General features: G+C 39.7%; 2 protein-coding genes across 4 annotated transcripts; both read right to left on the bottom strand.

Moving 5' to 3' along the window:
* Positions 1 to 996: 996 nt before the first annotated feature.
* Positions 997 to 10,609, bottom strand: sppl2a (signal peptide peptidase like 2A). 2 transcript variants are annotated; one of them, XM_077621713.1, is made up of 17 exons: positions 10,397 to 10,609; positions 9,088 to 9,198; positions 8,182 to 8,364; positions 7,319 to 7,411; positions 7,076 to 7,209; positions 6,622 to 6,773; positions 6,444 to 6,540; positions 6,262 to 6,363; positions 5,055 to 5,136; positions 4,674 to 4,748; positions 4,532 to 4,588; positions 4,297 to 4,350; positions 3,493 to 3,592; positions 3,314 to 3,394; positions 2,731 to 2,891; positions 2,527 to 2,560; positions 997 to 1,455 (listed from the first exon to the last, which is right to left on the bottom strand). In XM_077621713.1, the coding sequence occupies exons 1-17, from the start codon at positions 10,448 to 10,450 to the stop codon at positions 1,421 to 1,423; spliced, it is 1,605 nt and encodes a 534-aa protein (XP_077477839.1). In that variant the 5' UTR covers positions 10,451 to 10,609; the 3' UTR covers positions 997 to 1,420. The 2 variants fall into 2 exon arrangements, with proteins under 2 accessions (XP_077477839.1, XP_077477830.1); XM_077621704.1 differs by lacking the exon at positions 2,527 to 2,560.
* Positions 10,610 to 10,784: 175 nt separating this feature from the next.
* ddias (DNA damage-induced apoptosis suppressor) lies at positions 10,785 to 15,450 on the bottom strand. Of its 2 annotated transcripts, XM_077621690.1 has the most exons (5): positions 14,340 to 15,450; positions 14,086 to 14,247; positions 13,017 to 13,125; positions 12,642 to 12,940; positions 10,785 to 12,549 (listed from the first exon to the last, which is right to left on the bottom strand). In XM_077621690.1, the coding sequence occupies exons 1-5, from the start codon at positions 14,459 to 14,461 to the stop codon at positions 11,547 to 11,549; spliced, it is 1,695 nt and encodes a 564-aa protein (XP_077477816.1). In that variant the 5' UTR covers positions 14,462 to 15,450; the 3' UTR covers positions 10,785 to 11,546. The 2 variants fall into 2 exon arrangements, with proteins under 2 accessions (XP_077477816.1, XP_077477820.1); XM_077621694.1 differs by lacking the exons at positions 14,086 to 14,247; positions 14,340 to 15,450 and adding an exon at positions 13,615 to 14,017.
* Between the last annotated feature and the right edge of the window lie 1,005 nt (positions 15,451 to 16,455).

A 16,455-nucleotide genomic window follows, 5' to 3' on the forward strand; every position in this document is an offset into this window, starting at 1 on the left:
CATGTGCCTTTGTTTTACTCCACCCACGAACGAAGCGGCATTGTCGACGGAAAGACGTGACAATGAAAGATACCAAAAATAGTCCCCCCTTTCAATTAAATTATATCTGAATACCGTAAACGTGTCTTGTCAAGGTTATTATAAAATGTCACAATTAAAATGCGACTATTTTTTTTTACTTCGCTCTTTGATAGCCAAACCATCCTGGTCATTCCCTTAGTGGCCGCGTGTTGTCAGGCAGAGTTCATCGAGTTCGCCAATGAAAACCTTTCAGTCTTGTATCAAAATAATCTTTTAAAGATTAAAATGCAGTGATTGAAGTTTGTGTTTTATCGACAGAAACGTCACCTAATACGTTTGTTTCCTTTGAAACATTATTTCAAGATATGTAGCAAGGGAGACGGGGGTTGGTTGTCAAATTGTAGTAACTTGTCTAGCTCATTTTTAATTTTCTTTCCTCACAGCTGATTGATCATCTTAGGTAACTGCACTTAAATTTGTAAAGCCGTTATTTGCGATTGCATTACGATGAAAATTTGCCAGGTATATTTGAGACATTTTTGTGAGAGACGTGCTCTACAGTTGTGCTTTTGTATTTCGACATTTTAAAGTCCTCAACGACAACTATTTCAATGATTGTTAAAATGTCAAACTGTTTAGTAATGAATGAGTTTAAAAAAAGAAAACATAAATTCCAACTTTAGATATCAAGCTTCCCTGTAATAAAAATTCTAAGATGCGTTAATGGGAATCTAGATATTCATGAAAGATTGAAAATTTTGACAGACCAGCTCGATCTCCCCTGGTTGGCTGATGTAGTATGAAGAAAAGTGCTTTTTCCGTGAAAATGCATTAAAAAAGACAACCTAAAAAAATTCAAGCAGATTAGTAATAGTACAATAGAACTGGTATGACTGACTGCTTAATTTAATTATTTTCTTAACTTAGGCTTTCAAAACCACAGTTGTGTGGAAAACAATTAAGAAAACAAATTACAAAATTTCTGTTAATTTAATATAAAGCAATGAATAAATCACATAAAACAGCATCCACAGAAATCGAAAGTTATCAAAAATGTACTGTATTGCTGTTAGCATTACCACGCATCCCCCTCCCCATCAGACCAGTTTCTATGAAACTTGTGTTGTGCTAAATAGAGTACATAAAGTGCTTTCTACCATTACTTGTTAAGTCACAGCCAAGGCAGGATGTACGTATTGGCAAGGACACAACAGGTTTTTTTCTTTTTAAATTAGAGGCACTGAAAAGCCTTTCCACACAACAAAATAACCAACCGGCACTTTGCTCTGTAGTCCAGTCTAAATTTACCCATAATCTTCTAAAAATATTGATGTATTATTGTCCTTTACTCTGTGAATTCCACCGGAAACCCAAAAATGACAGCGGTTTGGCTTGGAAGTCAGCAAGGCTCCACGGAGTGGTCAGCTCTTCCCTCTGCAAAGAGAAACAAACAAGTGAAAATCCATTTGGTTGTTTCAACAAAAGGGGGAAAGGAGCTCCAATTAAATGAGGTTTTCCTATAGATCCATGCCACAACAAGCACTCCCAGGTTAGCGACAGGCAGAAGAATGCGAATGATCACATATGACTGAGAAACAAAAAGGGTAGAGAGATGAGAAGGACAAAAAACAACTAGAGAAACCAAAAGAATGGGATTAATTAAGAGTATCGGAAAATTGATTATCAAGGTCCACCTCAACCATGAGCCATGACCTTATGCAGAAGCCTAACAGAAGATGAATGGATGCCTAGGGACACCTAGTGGTCAATCAATGTGAAAAACTACTACCGTATTTTGCTGTTTAATATACCCCCCCATTTAATATACCCGGGTAAATTAAACGGCAGGCATACCTGTCAACCTCTGCCGATAAATGCCCTTATAAATGATTATGATTCCCCTTACAAACCCCCAAAAAACCTTACAAGCACTGTACGACTCGTACGGTGTTTGTAAGGTTTTTTGGGGGTTTGTAAGGGGAATCATAATCATTTATAAGGGCAGTTATCGGCAGAGGTTGACAGGTATAGGCAGGGGTATATTAAATGGCGCACAAAAGGGAAAGTACAATCCACTACGCACCCTTTATGCCGTGACGGGGTGCATCAACGTTTTGCAGACTAAAACTACTTACTGCTCAGGTTAAAACTACTTACTGCTGAATAAAGTCTGACTTGGAATTTTAATGAACTTAAGTATCTATAATTATGCCCCCATGAACACCATACAAATCTTGCCAAAAAAGCTGAATTGCCGTTTAATATACCCGGGTATATTAAACGGCAGGGGTATATTAAATGGTGCACAAACGGGAGGCTCAAAAAAGCAAAAATCATTTAATATACCCGTGTATATTAAATGGCAAAATATGGTATTTTTTTTAAGATATCGCTTACTTAAATACAAATTGAAACTGTTAAAACATCACAAGGATAATAAAGAGAGTTAAAAGATGCATGGCACGAAGACAAAAAAAGCATTGTTGTGGTGTAAGGAAAGCACACCTGGCGACAAAGGTTCCTGTGAGGATTCCAAGACCTGATGAAGACAAAGTCAGGTGACAATGTGATATCCGTCAGCACGTACACAGCCAGAATCTGGCTTTTGCACATATGCAAGCAGTTTTTTTTGGGTTTTCCATCTCTCACACATGCACACTCCCGTGGAACAAAAATAAACAAAAGCATTTCCGCAATTTTTCAGCTCACCTCGTAAAACGTCCCAGTCCAAAACTGCTTCATTTCACCCCTGCAGGCTGCCACTGTCACAGAGGTTATCACGGTGAAAGGGACAAGGTAGAGCAGAGCCGGCTGGCCCATCCCTGACAGCAGCATGGCGGCCAATGTCGCTATCATTCCCAGCAGATAAGCTGCAAACAAATGGCGCGAGCAGATAAAGATGAGTGCCACTGAGTTGAGATACCTTCATGTTGCACAACAAAATCCAAATATTGTCCGAAAAAAGGCCCATTTTGAGGTACAGTCTAGTTGTGCAAATGTTTGGGGCGAAAACAGCTCCTTTCGCCTGGTTTACCCCACAAATTTATAAGCCTGGTGGGCTGCTAGGTCAAACCCGTGCTGCAAAAGAAAGTATAACTTCTAACCACATTTTAACTGCACCTGGTGACACGTTTGAACGGGCAATGATTGATATGTATTTTTGTCTATGATTAACTGTATTTCAAAATACGATTTATTTTTAATCTTAGATGAATATAGAGCGTATTGAGTGTACATAGTTGAATTTTTTTGGAGCCATCCTTAAATTCTCAAACAAGAATTTGGACTGTACCTATGCAGCAGCTGCAAAAGTAGATCTTCTTCGTGCTGTTAATCCAAACGTCAAACCTGCTGCAGTAAGCCACCAACAGACCTATCAGGCCAAAAAGAATCCACCACAAGTTTGTCATCTTTCTTCACTTTTGCACACGTGTCTGAAAGATGAACAGCAATAGAAGTGGCCATACTCACCAGGCACAATGATGTCACCAAAACCCAGAATGGAGAATTGCATCCCACACAGGTTCTGATTCCAGGCTGATAGCCGCGGGACACGGATCAGGACAGGAAGCTAGAAATATGAGATATCTCCTTGGAATCATGCTCTTCAATGTATGGAGCCATTTTAAAACCCTTAAGGTAATCTACAAAATGGCTTCCTTAAGAATCGTCAGATGCCATTCACAATGCTAGACCACCATGCACAAGGTAGGCATTTGTTTGAAGGTCTCTAACGGAGCATGGGATTGGAATTTGGTTAGTATTTAAAGGGGAAAAAAGGCACACAGTCGATTGGTCGCCGGTCTTTTGGTCGCCCGGAAGGTAAGTGATGATTACCATTTAAATCGTTGCTCAATTTCCCTAAATACAAACTGCGAATTACTATTTAGTCATACTTAATGCCCTAGTAATCATTAGACTAAAGAGGAGCTCCGAATTTCCCAGACTTTTATTGTTTTTTGTTGGAGAACTTGTTAAGACCCTGACTGACGTCCCTTCTTAAAGGGACAACGCATGTACATACAAATTCTTATACACTCACACGTTGGCTCAGTGAAACTGCTCATGGCCATTGTTGGCTTTTATTGATGCGTAGACTGTGTTGTTTTACCTTGTTTTGTCGCCGATCTTTTGGTCGTCGGTCTTTTGGTCGCCCGTTGTCGCGGTCGGGGCGACCAAAAGACCGGCGACCAATCGACCGCACACGGAAAAAAAATAAGCGGCAATCAACTGCATTCTCTGCAAGATGTACTAGATATGTCAAGTAGAGCTTACTGTCTCAGTTGGAGTCTGGGGCCAGGCCGGCACTTCCACCATATCGGCTCCTGTCTGTTCAGAACCCCACCAAAACCAGCACAAAGTTAAGTCAAGAACAGGCAGTGCAGATATGAATCAAGCCACACAACGACCACGACTAGTTAATGATTAATGCCTATTTCCCTGTGTTGAATTTAAAGTCCCACTATCATGAGGTTTTAATTGAGAAATAGAAATCCACTGAAGGTCTTACCTTCTGTCCTGTTGCATCAGGGCCCAAAGCCACCTGCACCATAATGCTGACACCATTCTAAGAGATAAATAAATATGTCAATACATACAGCGTTGCGATTGTGTTTTGCCAGCAAAATTGCGCAATTGACGAGACGTTATACCTTGGTGAAGAAAGGTGTGATGAAAACAAAGAAGACGTCATAAACGAGCAGAAGAGTCAAGTACATGACACAGATCTGTGAATGAACAAGAAGGTTAAAGAGCAACATACTATTACGGTAATGCAATCATCAAATTGAGGTATTTTGAATGATCACATTAGCATCTCTGCTAATTTATGTCGATTTTGGGGCACGTAAGTCATTGGCAATATTAGCATTTCTTTTGGCTCAAGGGGATTAAATTGCTATTCAAATAGGGAACGCCTTGGGATACTCCCGGAAGAGCTGGATGAAGTGGCTGGGGAGAGGAAGAAGTCTGGGCCTCCCCGTTGAAGCTGAGATGAGACCAAATAAGAAATAAATAGCTGGGTAACACTTTACTTTAAAACTGGACACCTCCATGCTCCCTAGGAAGTTGACGCAGAAGGCAACACCAAGAAGATCCTGCAAGATCCAGATCCACCTTTAAAAAAACGCAACTTGGATTTACTACATATTTAAAAAAAAATGCCAGTACAGTGCTACCTCGACCTAAGATCAGCTCTACCTACGACATGCTCAAGATACGATGACAATTTCAATCGAATAATTCGCCCTAGATGCGATCAAAATTTCAAGATGCGACCAAGCCAGGTGGCCATGGCAATGTCTTGCCGCATCTCTTTCGTGTATAACAGATATCTACGAGCACCGTTATTCCTTCCTTAGCCTGCTAGCTCCCGCGATCGCTCATTCAAGACTACTTCTCGTTGGCAAGTGGTCGTGCGTTATCCTATTGTGAGGACATTTGTGTGCATCATTTTCGGAATATTTTGAAGGGAATACAACAGCAAACAGCCCATCGATAGCGAACGTGAGGGTGGAGGCGTGGCAAACAGCTAACCCGGCCAGAACGAAGGTAAAAAAAAAAAAAAATAAAAAATAAAAATAGAATTCAGTTTTGTGTAAAGTTACATTAAACGTATGTTTGAGTGTGTATGTATATATTAATCCAAGTTAATTTAAATTTGTTTGTTCATTTATGAGTGCGTTGTTGCCGTGGATAAAGTCCCCCCGAACACCCCCCCCCCGCCTCTGTGTATATCGCTGTCTCTACCCGCCGCGAAATGCGTCTAATTTTACTTCTATTAAACACATTTTATTACTATTAAACCACTAGTTATGTGTTACTTTCTTAATAGATGGGAAATTAGAAGAAATAAAACATTTTTTTCCAATCCAATATCCTGTTTTTGGTGTTTTTTCAGAGGGTTGGAAAGAATTAATTTGTTTTTAGTTCATTTCAATGGGAAACGTCCGCTCGAATTACGAAAAGCTCGACATACGATCTCAGTCTCGGAACGGATTACGATCGTATGTCGAGGTACTACTGTATTGGTTTTAACTCGTCACAAGGATCAGCGAGTACTAAGATATAACATGCCGATGCTGTGTGTTATGTACTCTTTGAAATCTAGTTTCCAAACGCTGGTAGCAAGCTAACACTATCTCACAATTTTATACACAAATGAAATGAAAATAAAATAGAGCCTTATCTGAACCATTTTTCCCAATGAAAACAATGGAATTTCTTGATTAAAAAAGTTACCTGTCTTCATTCCTGTAGACAGCCCAGACCACCGAGACGCTTATGCAAACTGAGGACAAAATGAGGGATCTCACTGAAAAGTTGTTGTTGTAAACGGTGAAGCTGCAAAACCAAACAAGGCTTTAGCCAAATTTCCTGGAAAATTGAGGAAAATGCCAAATGTAAAAAAAAAAATCAGTTACCGTCCAGAAGGGCAGCCCAATTTCTCCAGCAGAGCGTCCAAGCAACCGAACAGCCCGATGGCGGACGCGAGGCAGAATATGGCGATGAAGATATAAACTGTGGGAAAAGGCAACGTTGAAAAAGTTTGCCAGGCTTTTAAATTGATTTTTTCGGGGTTTCCTTTCACACCCAACCTACCGAGAATATTATAGAAGAAATACATAAGGACCAACATGCCGCACAAGATGGCCACAAAAATAAACACTCTGAGAGGGGAGTGGATGAAACCATCTCCACTGTTTCCTTTGGTACCAACACTTTCCCCACCCATACTTGGATTCCAACTTTCTCTGTTGAGAGCACAAAAACACACCAAAAAATACATTATAAGACTTTTAACCTCATCTCATTTTCTGAACCGCTTTATCCTCATTAGGTCAAAACTTTGTGTTTAAATTGATTTCATTTTATTTAGCATTAGTATTGATATTGTCATTGCCTTTTTTAAATTTGTGTTTATTTTACCCATGCTTGAAATTACAATGGCAAATTTGATCCAAATAGATCAGCATTTTTAACTAGATTGTGAACTTTGCCACGATTCAACGTCATGAAGCGTATTATATTATATTATATTATATTTCACTCTGACCTCTCACAGGCTCCACTCCAATATCCTCCCAAGGCAACGGTAACAACGGCGATCAGCAGTATGACTCCGATGCTCGCATCCATCTTGGGAGTGGGGGGTACGTAAAGCCTTGCCTGCATCCCATTGCCAAAAACCTGATTGCAACACGAGCTGGTTTAGTATGCCTCATTTTTTTTCTCTTCTTGTAACAGATCACAAACTATAAACAGGACCCTGTTCCAGTAAATTAGTGTTGGGACTGACTTGTTGTGTTTCCAGAAAGTCTCTGTACCTCATCAGAGCTAGAGGAATGTGGACCTGTGAGTATTCCTGCGAGTTATTGGCTGAAGGAGGCACCTGAAACACAAGTTATAAACAGAAGACAGCATTTGCGAGATCTGCGTCAACTTCCTCTTACGAGCATGACTCATTAATGTCGCGCCACCACGTTGACAGTAAATGGTGCTGTGATTTACCACTTCCTTCTCCGTAAACGTTTTTATTAGTACGATGACACAGAGAACTCTGGCCCGCTTCCCAGTTTTTATTGGCCCGCGGCAAACGATGAAAATATCATGGCCTGCACAACAAGTTTTACATTCAGTCTACATTGCACTTTTCATCTTTACCACGAGAGGGAGCTTGTCACTTCAACAGCATCTCCTCATTATTTCAGGGGTAAAAACTTGACAACATATTGAAACTAATGTGTATTTTTTTAAGTTGTGTAAATATAGTATATTTATATATTGGAATATCCTTAAATTTTTGGATATTTTGTTGCTTGTACCTCTTTACTCATTCACTTCCAGTGACAGTAATAGCCATAAAAATTCACTTTAAGTTGAAAAGCTGTTAGTGAAATATATCAAACGATACATTTGATGGTGACAGACGTGCAATCCAATTTTTAGAAACTAATGAGAGTCGCAGTATTTTAAGGAGGGCTCACTTTAACAAAGAAAGGGATTTGTTATTTATGGGTTACATTATTTTTACTGGTCTCAGAACATGGCCATCATTTATCTTGAAGAAAGTCGAATAAGATGTAAAAAAAAATACATCCCTAATAGAGAAAAACAAATGGATATTTTGACAAAATGACATATGAAGTGATGAAGTCCTACCAGAGATTTGTTGCTAGCAATGAGCAACGTTGTGACACCGAGCATCTGCGCGACCAAAGCCTTTTGACTGAAAGTACAGTCACCTCTCTTCACCACCAACGCTTTACCATTCACCGCCTTTGGATCCACGCTGGAGGGGTCACATAATGAAGTTGATATCATGTTCACCAGGGGATACTGCACCTGCACAATAGATAAAAAAGAAACATGACATTAATTTTGTAACGGGAACAAGAATGCGCAAATTTAAGGAGTGAGATCTACCCATTTTCTAACCCTGCATAATCTTATGTTTTTCGAGCAATAAGATACATTTGCACCAATTCCCCACTCTTAGCAACTGATAGCATTCAAAAGCTCAGTTCTTTTAAGGTACAGTAAAACATCGATTATCGCGGTTAATGAGCAGCTTCTATATGGATTTTTTTCCTGACATTTTGGGAAATTCGGGCGCTGTGGATCAATGTTCCCTCTAATTTTTTGTTTGTATGGGCAGAAAGATAACCTCCCTGAGCACACTGAGTACCAATGTGAGCAACATCATCATTGCTCGCTACGGGCACACACCAGTATCACACCTGCCATAAGCAGGTGCATGTCTACTACACATAAATTATTTAGTAATAATAAAATGTAATGATTAATATCTATGAATGGGGCGACCCGGCGGATGAGTGGTTCGCGCGTCGGCCTCACAGCTAAAAATAAAATAAAAATTAGGATTTTATTTTGTGCGCTCCATATGATTTTCTGTGCGCAGAGAAGACGAGACTAGTGCGCAATTGCACACGCGCGCAGTTTAGAGGGAAGATTGCTGTGGATTATACACAAGTGCCCCATCTGGTACGGAAATGACGGTCTGTATTTTCACTTGAGTCATATTATTTTAAAAAGTGAGAATCTTACAGCAGCGTCGAGACTTTTCGACAAGGGGCTCCATGAGTTATTGTTAACGATGCAGAATTCCTCTTCTTGATTGCCGCTTGAAATGTGCAGAATGGCCTCTTGGCAGTTTATCTGGGAAAATAACGGAGGGAAGAAAGGCTTTATTTCGTGCAAACATTTAATCCATCAATTTCATTTCCTGAACTTCATGAATCACTCATTTATATATGTGGGATTAACAAATTAATGCCTTTTTAATAATTTATACAGTCAAATATGTTAGTGCCCACCTGTGAAAACCCAGACGTCAAAGAGAAGTACGAACCAAAATATTGCATTTTATTTACATTATTTTGGTCAACATTTAACATTTTTCCCCACCTTTCTGAGGGAAGTAAATGGAAAAAAAAGACAAGGCATCCATATTTTCCACAATATTAATGTTTTCTATATTCATATTCAAGTAATGACACATGTGCAAACATCATATTTGATTAAAAAATATATATATATATATATATATATATATATATATATATATATATATATACATACATACATACATTGCAAATTGCCCCAATTTGTTTTGAAAAAAAGATGCAATATCGCTTTAATGGTTTGTTTTAAACTTTTGTTTATTCTAAGTTAGATAACCAATGAAATTAGATATTAGACATTGTAGACTTGAAATTAAGCAGTTTAAACATTAGCACTGTAAATATTAAAAAAACACTTTAAAAAAAGATCTAAGCAATTTGCACATGAAATATTCAACAGAAATCGTGAGCAGATGAATAATATTGGTTGAAAAAGAGTTCTTTAAAAAAATATTGACTTTAGTGAATTTAAAAGGCGTAAATGGATTAGTTTAACACTAATTACGTGATTCTTATCAAACCCATTCTTTGTTTCGTTTTATACTTAAGTCATTGCGAGACACGTCGCAGACAGTTGAGAAAACTCTTTATGAAGTGGAGAAAAAATAAGAAATCGTCTTAAGTTTAAGTTAGGCAAATAAAAACAATTTAATACTCAGGTTCATTTTTTTGCCATGTTCGGTGGAAAAAAGCTATGTTTGAAACAATTCGTCTAAAACTATGTCGAGAAAGGCTGTTTTTTACTCAGCCTGAGGAAAAATAAGAAATTAATATTTGAAATAATATAGCTTAGCCGTCAAAACCATCTGTCTTTTAAATCTACGCTTTTTTTGTCCTATCTATCAATACATGGACGTCCCTGGCCTCCATTGACGTTGACAATATGGAAATGACCAGGTTTTTTTCAGTTTCGCCCATTCGGCCCCCAATTTAGTTTCCTTTCTCACACCTACCTGAGACGTCAGGACGGTAACCAACCAGATGATTAAAATGAGAAATTTCTCCATCTCGCTGACTGTGGACTTCTCACATTAATGACGACAAATGGTCGACTTTGTTGAAAATTTGTGGACGGCCTTATCGACCGTAAATGTTGCTTGCGCCGTGTAGTCCAGCGCAGTCTGGCTACTTCCGGTATTGGTCTCGTGTCACGTGACCCGGTGAGCCAATCATTAGCCTGTCACAAGCTCTCCAACAAAAAAAACATCCGAATCCCGCCCACTCTCGACGTAAATCGTAAATAGTGACGTCATCAAGGACCAAAAAGTATGCATACTACGTAGTAGTATTGCGTATACATATCTTTAGGGTCGAAGGTTTGACGGTTTATTTACGTTGAGATTGGATTGGATAACTTTATTCATCCCGTATTCGGGAAATTTCATTGTGACAGTAGCAAGAGGAAAGGCGTAGTTATAAGTTAGACAGTACAGTCGCAAAGGCCGCAGAACAACAAATTAGACCTCCCATAGTTCCGGAAATAAGTAAAACAATTGTAGGCCATAAATAACAATTAGTACAAATCTCACAAGTAACACTATAATTACACTGGGAATCAATAGTAGGGGAGAAAAGGGTTGGTTGTCATATTTTTCTTTTTAACCCTTTTCGTGAGTTGTTATTAAAGGACAGCAATTCAAATTTTGACTTAGGGCCTGTTTTGGTCATATGTACATATTTTTAGACCCATTTGCTATTATTTTATTTTATATCTCATTTTATAATTCATGAACTAATACAATATTCATAAAACCTAAATGGAAAAAAACACTGGTTACAAGCAAACTTAGTTTTTTAATAGCGTTTAACTCAACTTAATTGCATGGCACAGATAATGATAGAAGTCCAATTCATTCAAACTGAGACGACTGGCAACAAACGGTCATGTTTCAGTGCGATTCATATTTATTTGAAATAAATTGGACATCTATAGCCATCATCTGTTTGCAACTTGAATATCAAATGTCCTTTTTATAGGATGAAAAGTGCTTATGAGTAAAAATCATTGATAAAATGTGCATTATTTCCGAAAAATCTTGTGACTTGGTCGCATGTGAACTGAGCATTAAAAACAACTGTGGTGTCCATTGCTGGAAAAAAAAGTCACAAGTCCAAGAAAAGATCTCTGGACCAATCACATTCTTTCTCCTTAAATAGTGATCGATTGGTTGTCACGCCATTCTTTGATTTATCAAACGGTGTCTCTCCATTAGACAGCATTTTGTCTTTAGAGAGATCATTTTCCACCTTGAACTCAGCAGGAGGGGGCGGTACAGTGACAGAGTTGTCCTCTGATTGGCTAGGAGGCTCATCCCAAAAGGTCCAGTTGCATTCAGGTGTCATTTTCCCGTTTAGAACCTTTCGCTGGATTGCAAACGGTTGCTTCTTGAGTCGTCTTTTTGACGTGAATCTCTTTTGGGTGGTGTGCAAAGAATGTAAAGAAGAGGGGGGACGTGTCCTGGGAGTGGATTGACAGGATGGGATAAAGTTCCACTGTGGCGAATTCTGATGAGTTATCATGTCAGGCGTTTTGGGAGCATCGACTCTTTCGATGCGCGTTTGAATCCTCGTGGGCTTCACGTCGTCCTCACGCGGCCCCGTTGTGTTTACGCCAAACAGGTCCAAAGAACAATCGTAACCTTCTCCGCTTTCTTCATTCGGTGCACTCGCAATCGTGCCATTGGCTGAAATCCATCCTGGTGCCTTTTTGTTACTGGTACAAGGCGGAATGCATTGGTTTGTAGCGTAGAAATATTTATCCCCCTCGTTCAAAAATGCGGTCAGACTCTCAGAAAAGGGCATGTCGTCCCACACTAAAGGACGTGAGACGAGTGAATCGTCCGCTTGTCTGTAGTCGTGACATTTGGAGACCTGCGGAATGGAGTGCTTTAAGATGGGGGTCTTACTCACATTTCTGTCTGGGGAGGAGAGAGAAAATGGGGGCGTGTCAAATAAAGTGCTTTGTTTTTCCTCTTTGACAGTTGATTTTTGATGATCACAAGCAATGAGGGTTTCTTCCTCTTTCTGTTGGCCAGATGAAGTCAAAAGTCCCAGGGATTGTTGCCACGGCGGCGTGGGAGTGACGCTGCCGTCGCCGTGCTGCGATCTAGGGAGAAAACAAATATGACTGGATTGGACGCTCGCTCAATTGGATTTCCGATCACTCAAAGTTTAAACTTGCGGATTGTTGACAAATACCTTTCCAAAGGGTGGGGGAAAAGTCGCGAAAGCGTGATGTTATTGAAGCTCCCGGCTGGTGAATTTTGAGGAATCCACGGCAAGGCCGTCAAGATCCTTGTGGGATTGTCCGCAGATTCAAGATGATGTTCTTTTGCTTCTCGGCGGAGGAGTTGATAGTAGCTAAGGACGGAGCTGACTTCCGGGCCGGTGACTTTAGGGAAAATGAGCTGAGTTGCAGTAAACTGCGCCATGTCTTTGCTACCAGAAGCACCCGGATTATAATCTCTTGACCATGGGCAACTTTGTGAATCGGTCACCTGGAAAGCACATGTTAAAAAAAACGTGATTCAAAAATATGACCACCACTGTTTTAATAAACCGTTTAGAACCCACCTTTATCCCAAAGACAAGATGTCTGCTGACAAAACAATTCTCGACAGCCCTCATTAGCAATTTGGATTGCAGGGATCTTTCAAGTTCTCTACCCGATTTCTCCAATAACCTGTTAAATTACAAACACAAACTTAAGTCACCAAGAAAAATACTATATAAATATATAATAACAACATTACATTAGAAGAAAATCCAATCTGGAATTATTGGCATTTCCATTGACCTTAATGGGTATTGATAACAGTGAAAAACAATTTGACAAAAATGAGGGTTAAATTAGATTTTGATGCTGTTTATATCTAAAATTGGCATTCTGATTCCAAAATTGCAGCTAGTTTTCCAACATGTCATTTTCCTTTTTCTTCATGCCTTACCTACTTAGTATTATGTTGTTACAATTTGCACAATTATAACTATACTGTCCTCATGCAAATAAATGAAATGATGCCATAATTCTTTGTATGTCAATATTTCAACATGTTTATAAATCAATCCCATGTCTACCAATTTATTGTCTTTTAAAACATTAAAATCACATTTGAGGCTACAATATTAACATTTGCTATACAAGGTCTCAGTAATAATAATATATATTTACATTATTTCTATAGGGAGGCCCGGGGCTGAGTGGTTAGCGTGTCGGCCTCACAGTGGGGGACCTGGGTTCAAATCCAGGTTCAGGTTGGTCCACCTGTGTGGAGTTTGCCTGTTCTCTCCGGGCCTGCGTGGGTTTTCTCCGGGTACTCCGGTTTCCTCCCATATTCCAACGACATGCATGGTAGGCTGATTGGACACTCTAAATTGCCCCTAGGTATGAGTGAGTGTGAATGGTTGCTTGTGCCTTGTGATTGGCTGACCACCATTTTAGGGTGTCCCCCGCCTCTGGCCCGAAGTCAGCTGAGATAGTCTCCAGCACCCCCCACGACCCTAGTGAGGATAAAGTGGTTCAGAAATGAGATGATTTCTATAAATACAATTACAAATTAATAAAATCGTAATAAAAACTAAATTATCAAAATAAAATGAATACAGAGGAAAAACTCTTAACCCCTTTTTCACAAGTTCTCACCTTTGAAACAGAGTAGCAGGCATCCCAAAGAAGGGGTTGAGACAGCTCCCAAAAACGGTGACCCCAAATATGCTGGTGTCCCTGGTCACCATCAGTGAAAGACGGTACCTGTACTCCAGGTGTGCTCCCACACAGCTGTAAGCACATCTGGAACATTTGGATCTATGGAAGATTTACAAGGACGTCAACGGGTAATACCCACCATACAGTATGTTAAGAGAATGACGTAACTATTTCGTAACTACTATTAGTACCTGGTCCTGTCTAGGGGCTCCTCGTCCATTTTGCAGAAGCAGTCTTTACAGCATGGATAAAACACGTTGGGATCTTGTAAGGACAGCACGGTACACTCCACCAGAGCTCGTTGGACCGACATTTTAAATTTACCGCAAAGTGGACATGAGACGCTCTCTTAGCACCTAGCATGCTATCGTCGTGGACTGAACACCCTAAACGTGTTCATCGAGTCTACTACTGAGACTTATCATGAACAACGTCGGAATTGCGAAAAAAGGGAAATTATTTAAAAATTGAGTTTTTGAATTTCCCACCATGATTCCCGGTAATTGTTATCGTCGAGTGTGTTCTTCCTTGTGTTCTACCGGAATGCGGTTCCGCTCGGCGCGAGTTTGCATGCCGCCCTCTATAGGATTTTGGCGGTAACGCGACCACCCATTGAAGTGAATGAAGATAGACCAGGAAAAAAGATTGAAGATTGGATTGATAGAAAAAAAATAAAACATGATTTCAGTATTTCAATCATGCGTGGGCAAAGTACAGCTTGTAACACAAGATTCATTAATTCCATTTCTACACCGTTTATCCCTATCATGGTCAAGGGGTGCTGGAGCCAAGTAATCAATCCCCCACTGCCCACACCTACCAAATCAGGCAAATGCACCACTATATGCCATCAGAGACTAACACAAGAAGAACAGCCTAATCATATTCTCGCTAATTTAGGTATCAGACAAATAACAATTGCTCCCTTCTTAACATCTGTGGGAGTGAATGAATCATCCTCATTATCATTGGCCTAATTTGGAAAGCATCAGCAAAAAGATCATTATACCCCAGTTCTGCACACAATGATGAACTTCACCAAATATCCCATCTTTACATTTGAAACTATCCACGCCAATGAACTAATGGCCCGCTTATTTGATTGGTCCCGAGAGCCGTCGCCAGACTCAATTTTTATGACCACTTATTAACGCCAAGCTTTAAATCTCATTGTAAATTATTTTTTTTATCGTGATAACAATTTTTATCATATCGCCCAGGCCTAAGGACATGTTAGCCAACACTTTGGATAATAGTCTACTAGAAAGAGATTTGAAAATGGAATAATTAAAAGGACTGCGGACTGTGAGGCAGCTCGTGACCGGATGATTCGCCGAAAGACGTTTCGCCGACGGACGTTTGACAGACGAACAGGTCGCCGAATGGACGTTCGTCGAAACGTCCATTCGGCGACCTGTCCGTCTGTCAAACGTCCGTCGGCGAAACGTCTGTCGGCGAAACGTCTTTTGGCGAATCATCCAAGTACCGAGGCAGCAAGCTAACCACTAGCAACTACGCAAAGCCATATCTTCTATATGTATAATTACAATACCGGGTAACCTTTTGGTGTATTACGTCCCTAATCTCATGACCTTTAGGAAACTACAATAGGAGCAAATAAGCCACCCTATGCCGACGACAAGACAGATAAAACAGTTCAAACAGTATCAGACGTATTTAGTAAGGTGAGCCATCTTCTGCATGAGATAACATGTGTTTGGGGTCAGCGTGTTCCCGAATGCAACCAGGGGAATTAATCCAGCCAAGAACATCCGGTGTAACAAGGAAGCATGCAAGATTACGCAGCGATAGCCAACGCGTTGTTTCTTATTGCTGCTGGCCAGGATTAGACCACAACATTGGAAGATGGGGGTGTCCAAAAAGAATCTGAAAAATCAAAGGTTGCAAGTGCCAATTTGAAATTTCCCCCCTTTTTTGATAAGCAGAGACTCCAAATCGGTTTTTTTCTGAGCAGTGCAACCGAATATTGGATGAATTTAAGGTTCTTGTGCGGTCCATATTCATATTTTAATAATTTGCTGCAGGCAAAAAACCTGGGCTGTGGGTTGTAGTTGACTTGTGGGGCTTAGTTTGTATACTGCTGCTTTTAAGAAACAAAGACTGGGCTAATAAATACATTTATTCAAATATTATAATGAATTTAAATGATCTTTCTGTAAACAGTATGCATTGATATGTGTTAGCCTACTTTTGGCATGCATTCAAATCTCATTATATACTTCAATCTTGCCTAAGGCTGAGAAACAATAACAAAAACAAATTGCAGTTTTAATTATACTTAAAAAT

This window comes from Stigmatopora argus, chromosome 2 (genome assembly GCF_051989625.1).
Source record: "Stigmatopora argus isolate UIUO_Sarg chromosome 2, RoL_Sarg_1.0, whole genome shotgun sequence".
Classification (NCBI taxonomy): Eukaryota; Metazoa; Chordata; class Actinopteri; order Syngnathiformes; family Syngnathidae; genus Stigmatopora; species Stigmatopora argus.

Bases quoted from the DNA above. Each gene is read 5' to 3' on its own strand.
- sppl2a (XM_077621704.1), bottom strand. From the start codon at position 10,450: ATGGAGAAATTTCTCATTTTAATCATCTGGTTGGTTACCGTCCTGACG. The intron at 5,137-6,261 runs GTAACTTTTTTA...GTTTTTTTAAAG, and splicing joins GTCTACAGGAATGAAGACAG to GTGGATCTGGATCTTGCAGG. The intron at 4,749-5,054 runs GTAAAGTGTTAC...GTTCATTCACAG, and splicing joins TGGAGGTGTCCAGTTTTAAA to ATCTGTGTCATGTACTTGAC.
- ddias (XM_077621690.1), bottom strand. From the start codon at position 14,461: ATGTCGGTCCAACGAGCTCTGGTGGAGTGTACCGTGCTGTCCTTACAA. The intron at 12,941-13,016 runs GTGGGTTCTAAA...TGTGCTTTCCAG, and splicing joins ATCTTGTCTTTGGGATAAAG to GTGACCGATTCACAAAGTTG. The intron at 12,550-12,641 runs GTATTTGTCAAC...TTTTCTCCCTAG, and splicing joins TTCCCCCACCCTTTGGAAAG to ATCGCAGCACGGCGACGGCA.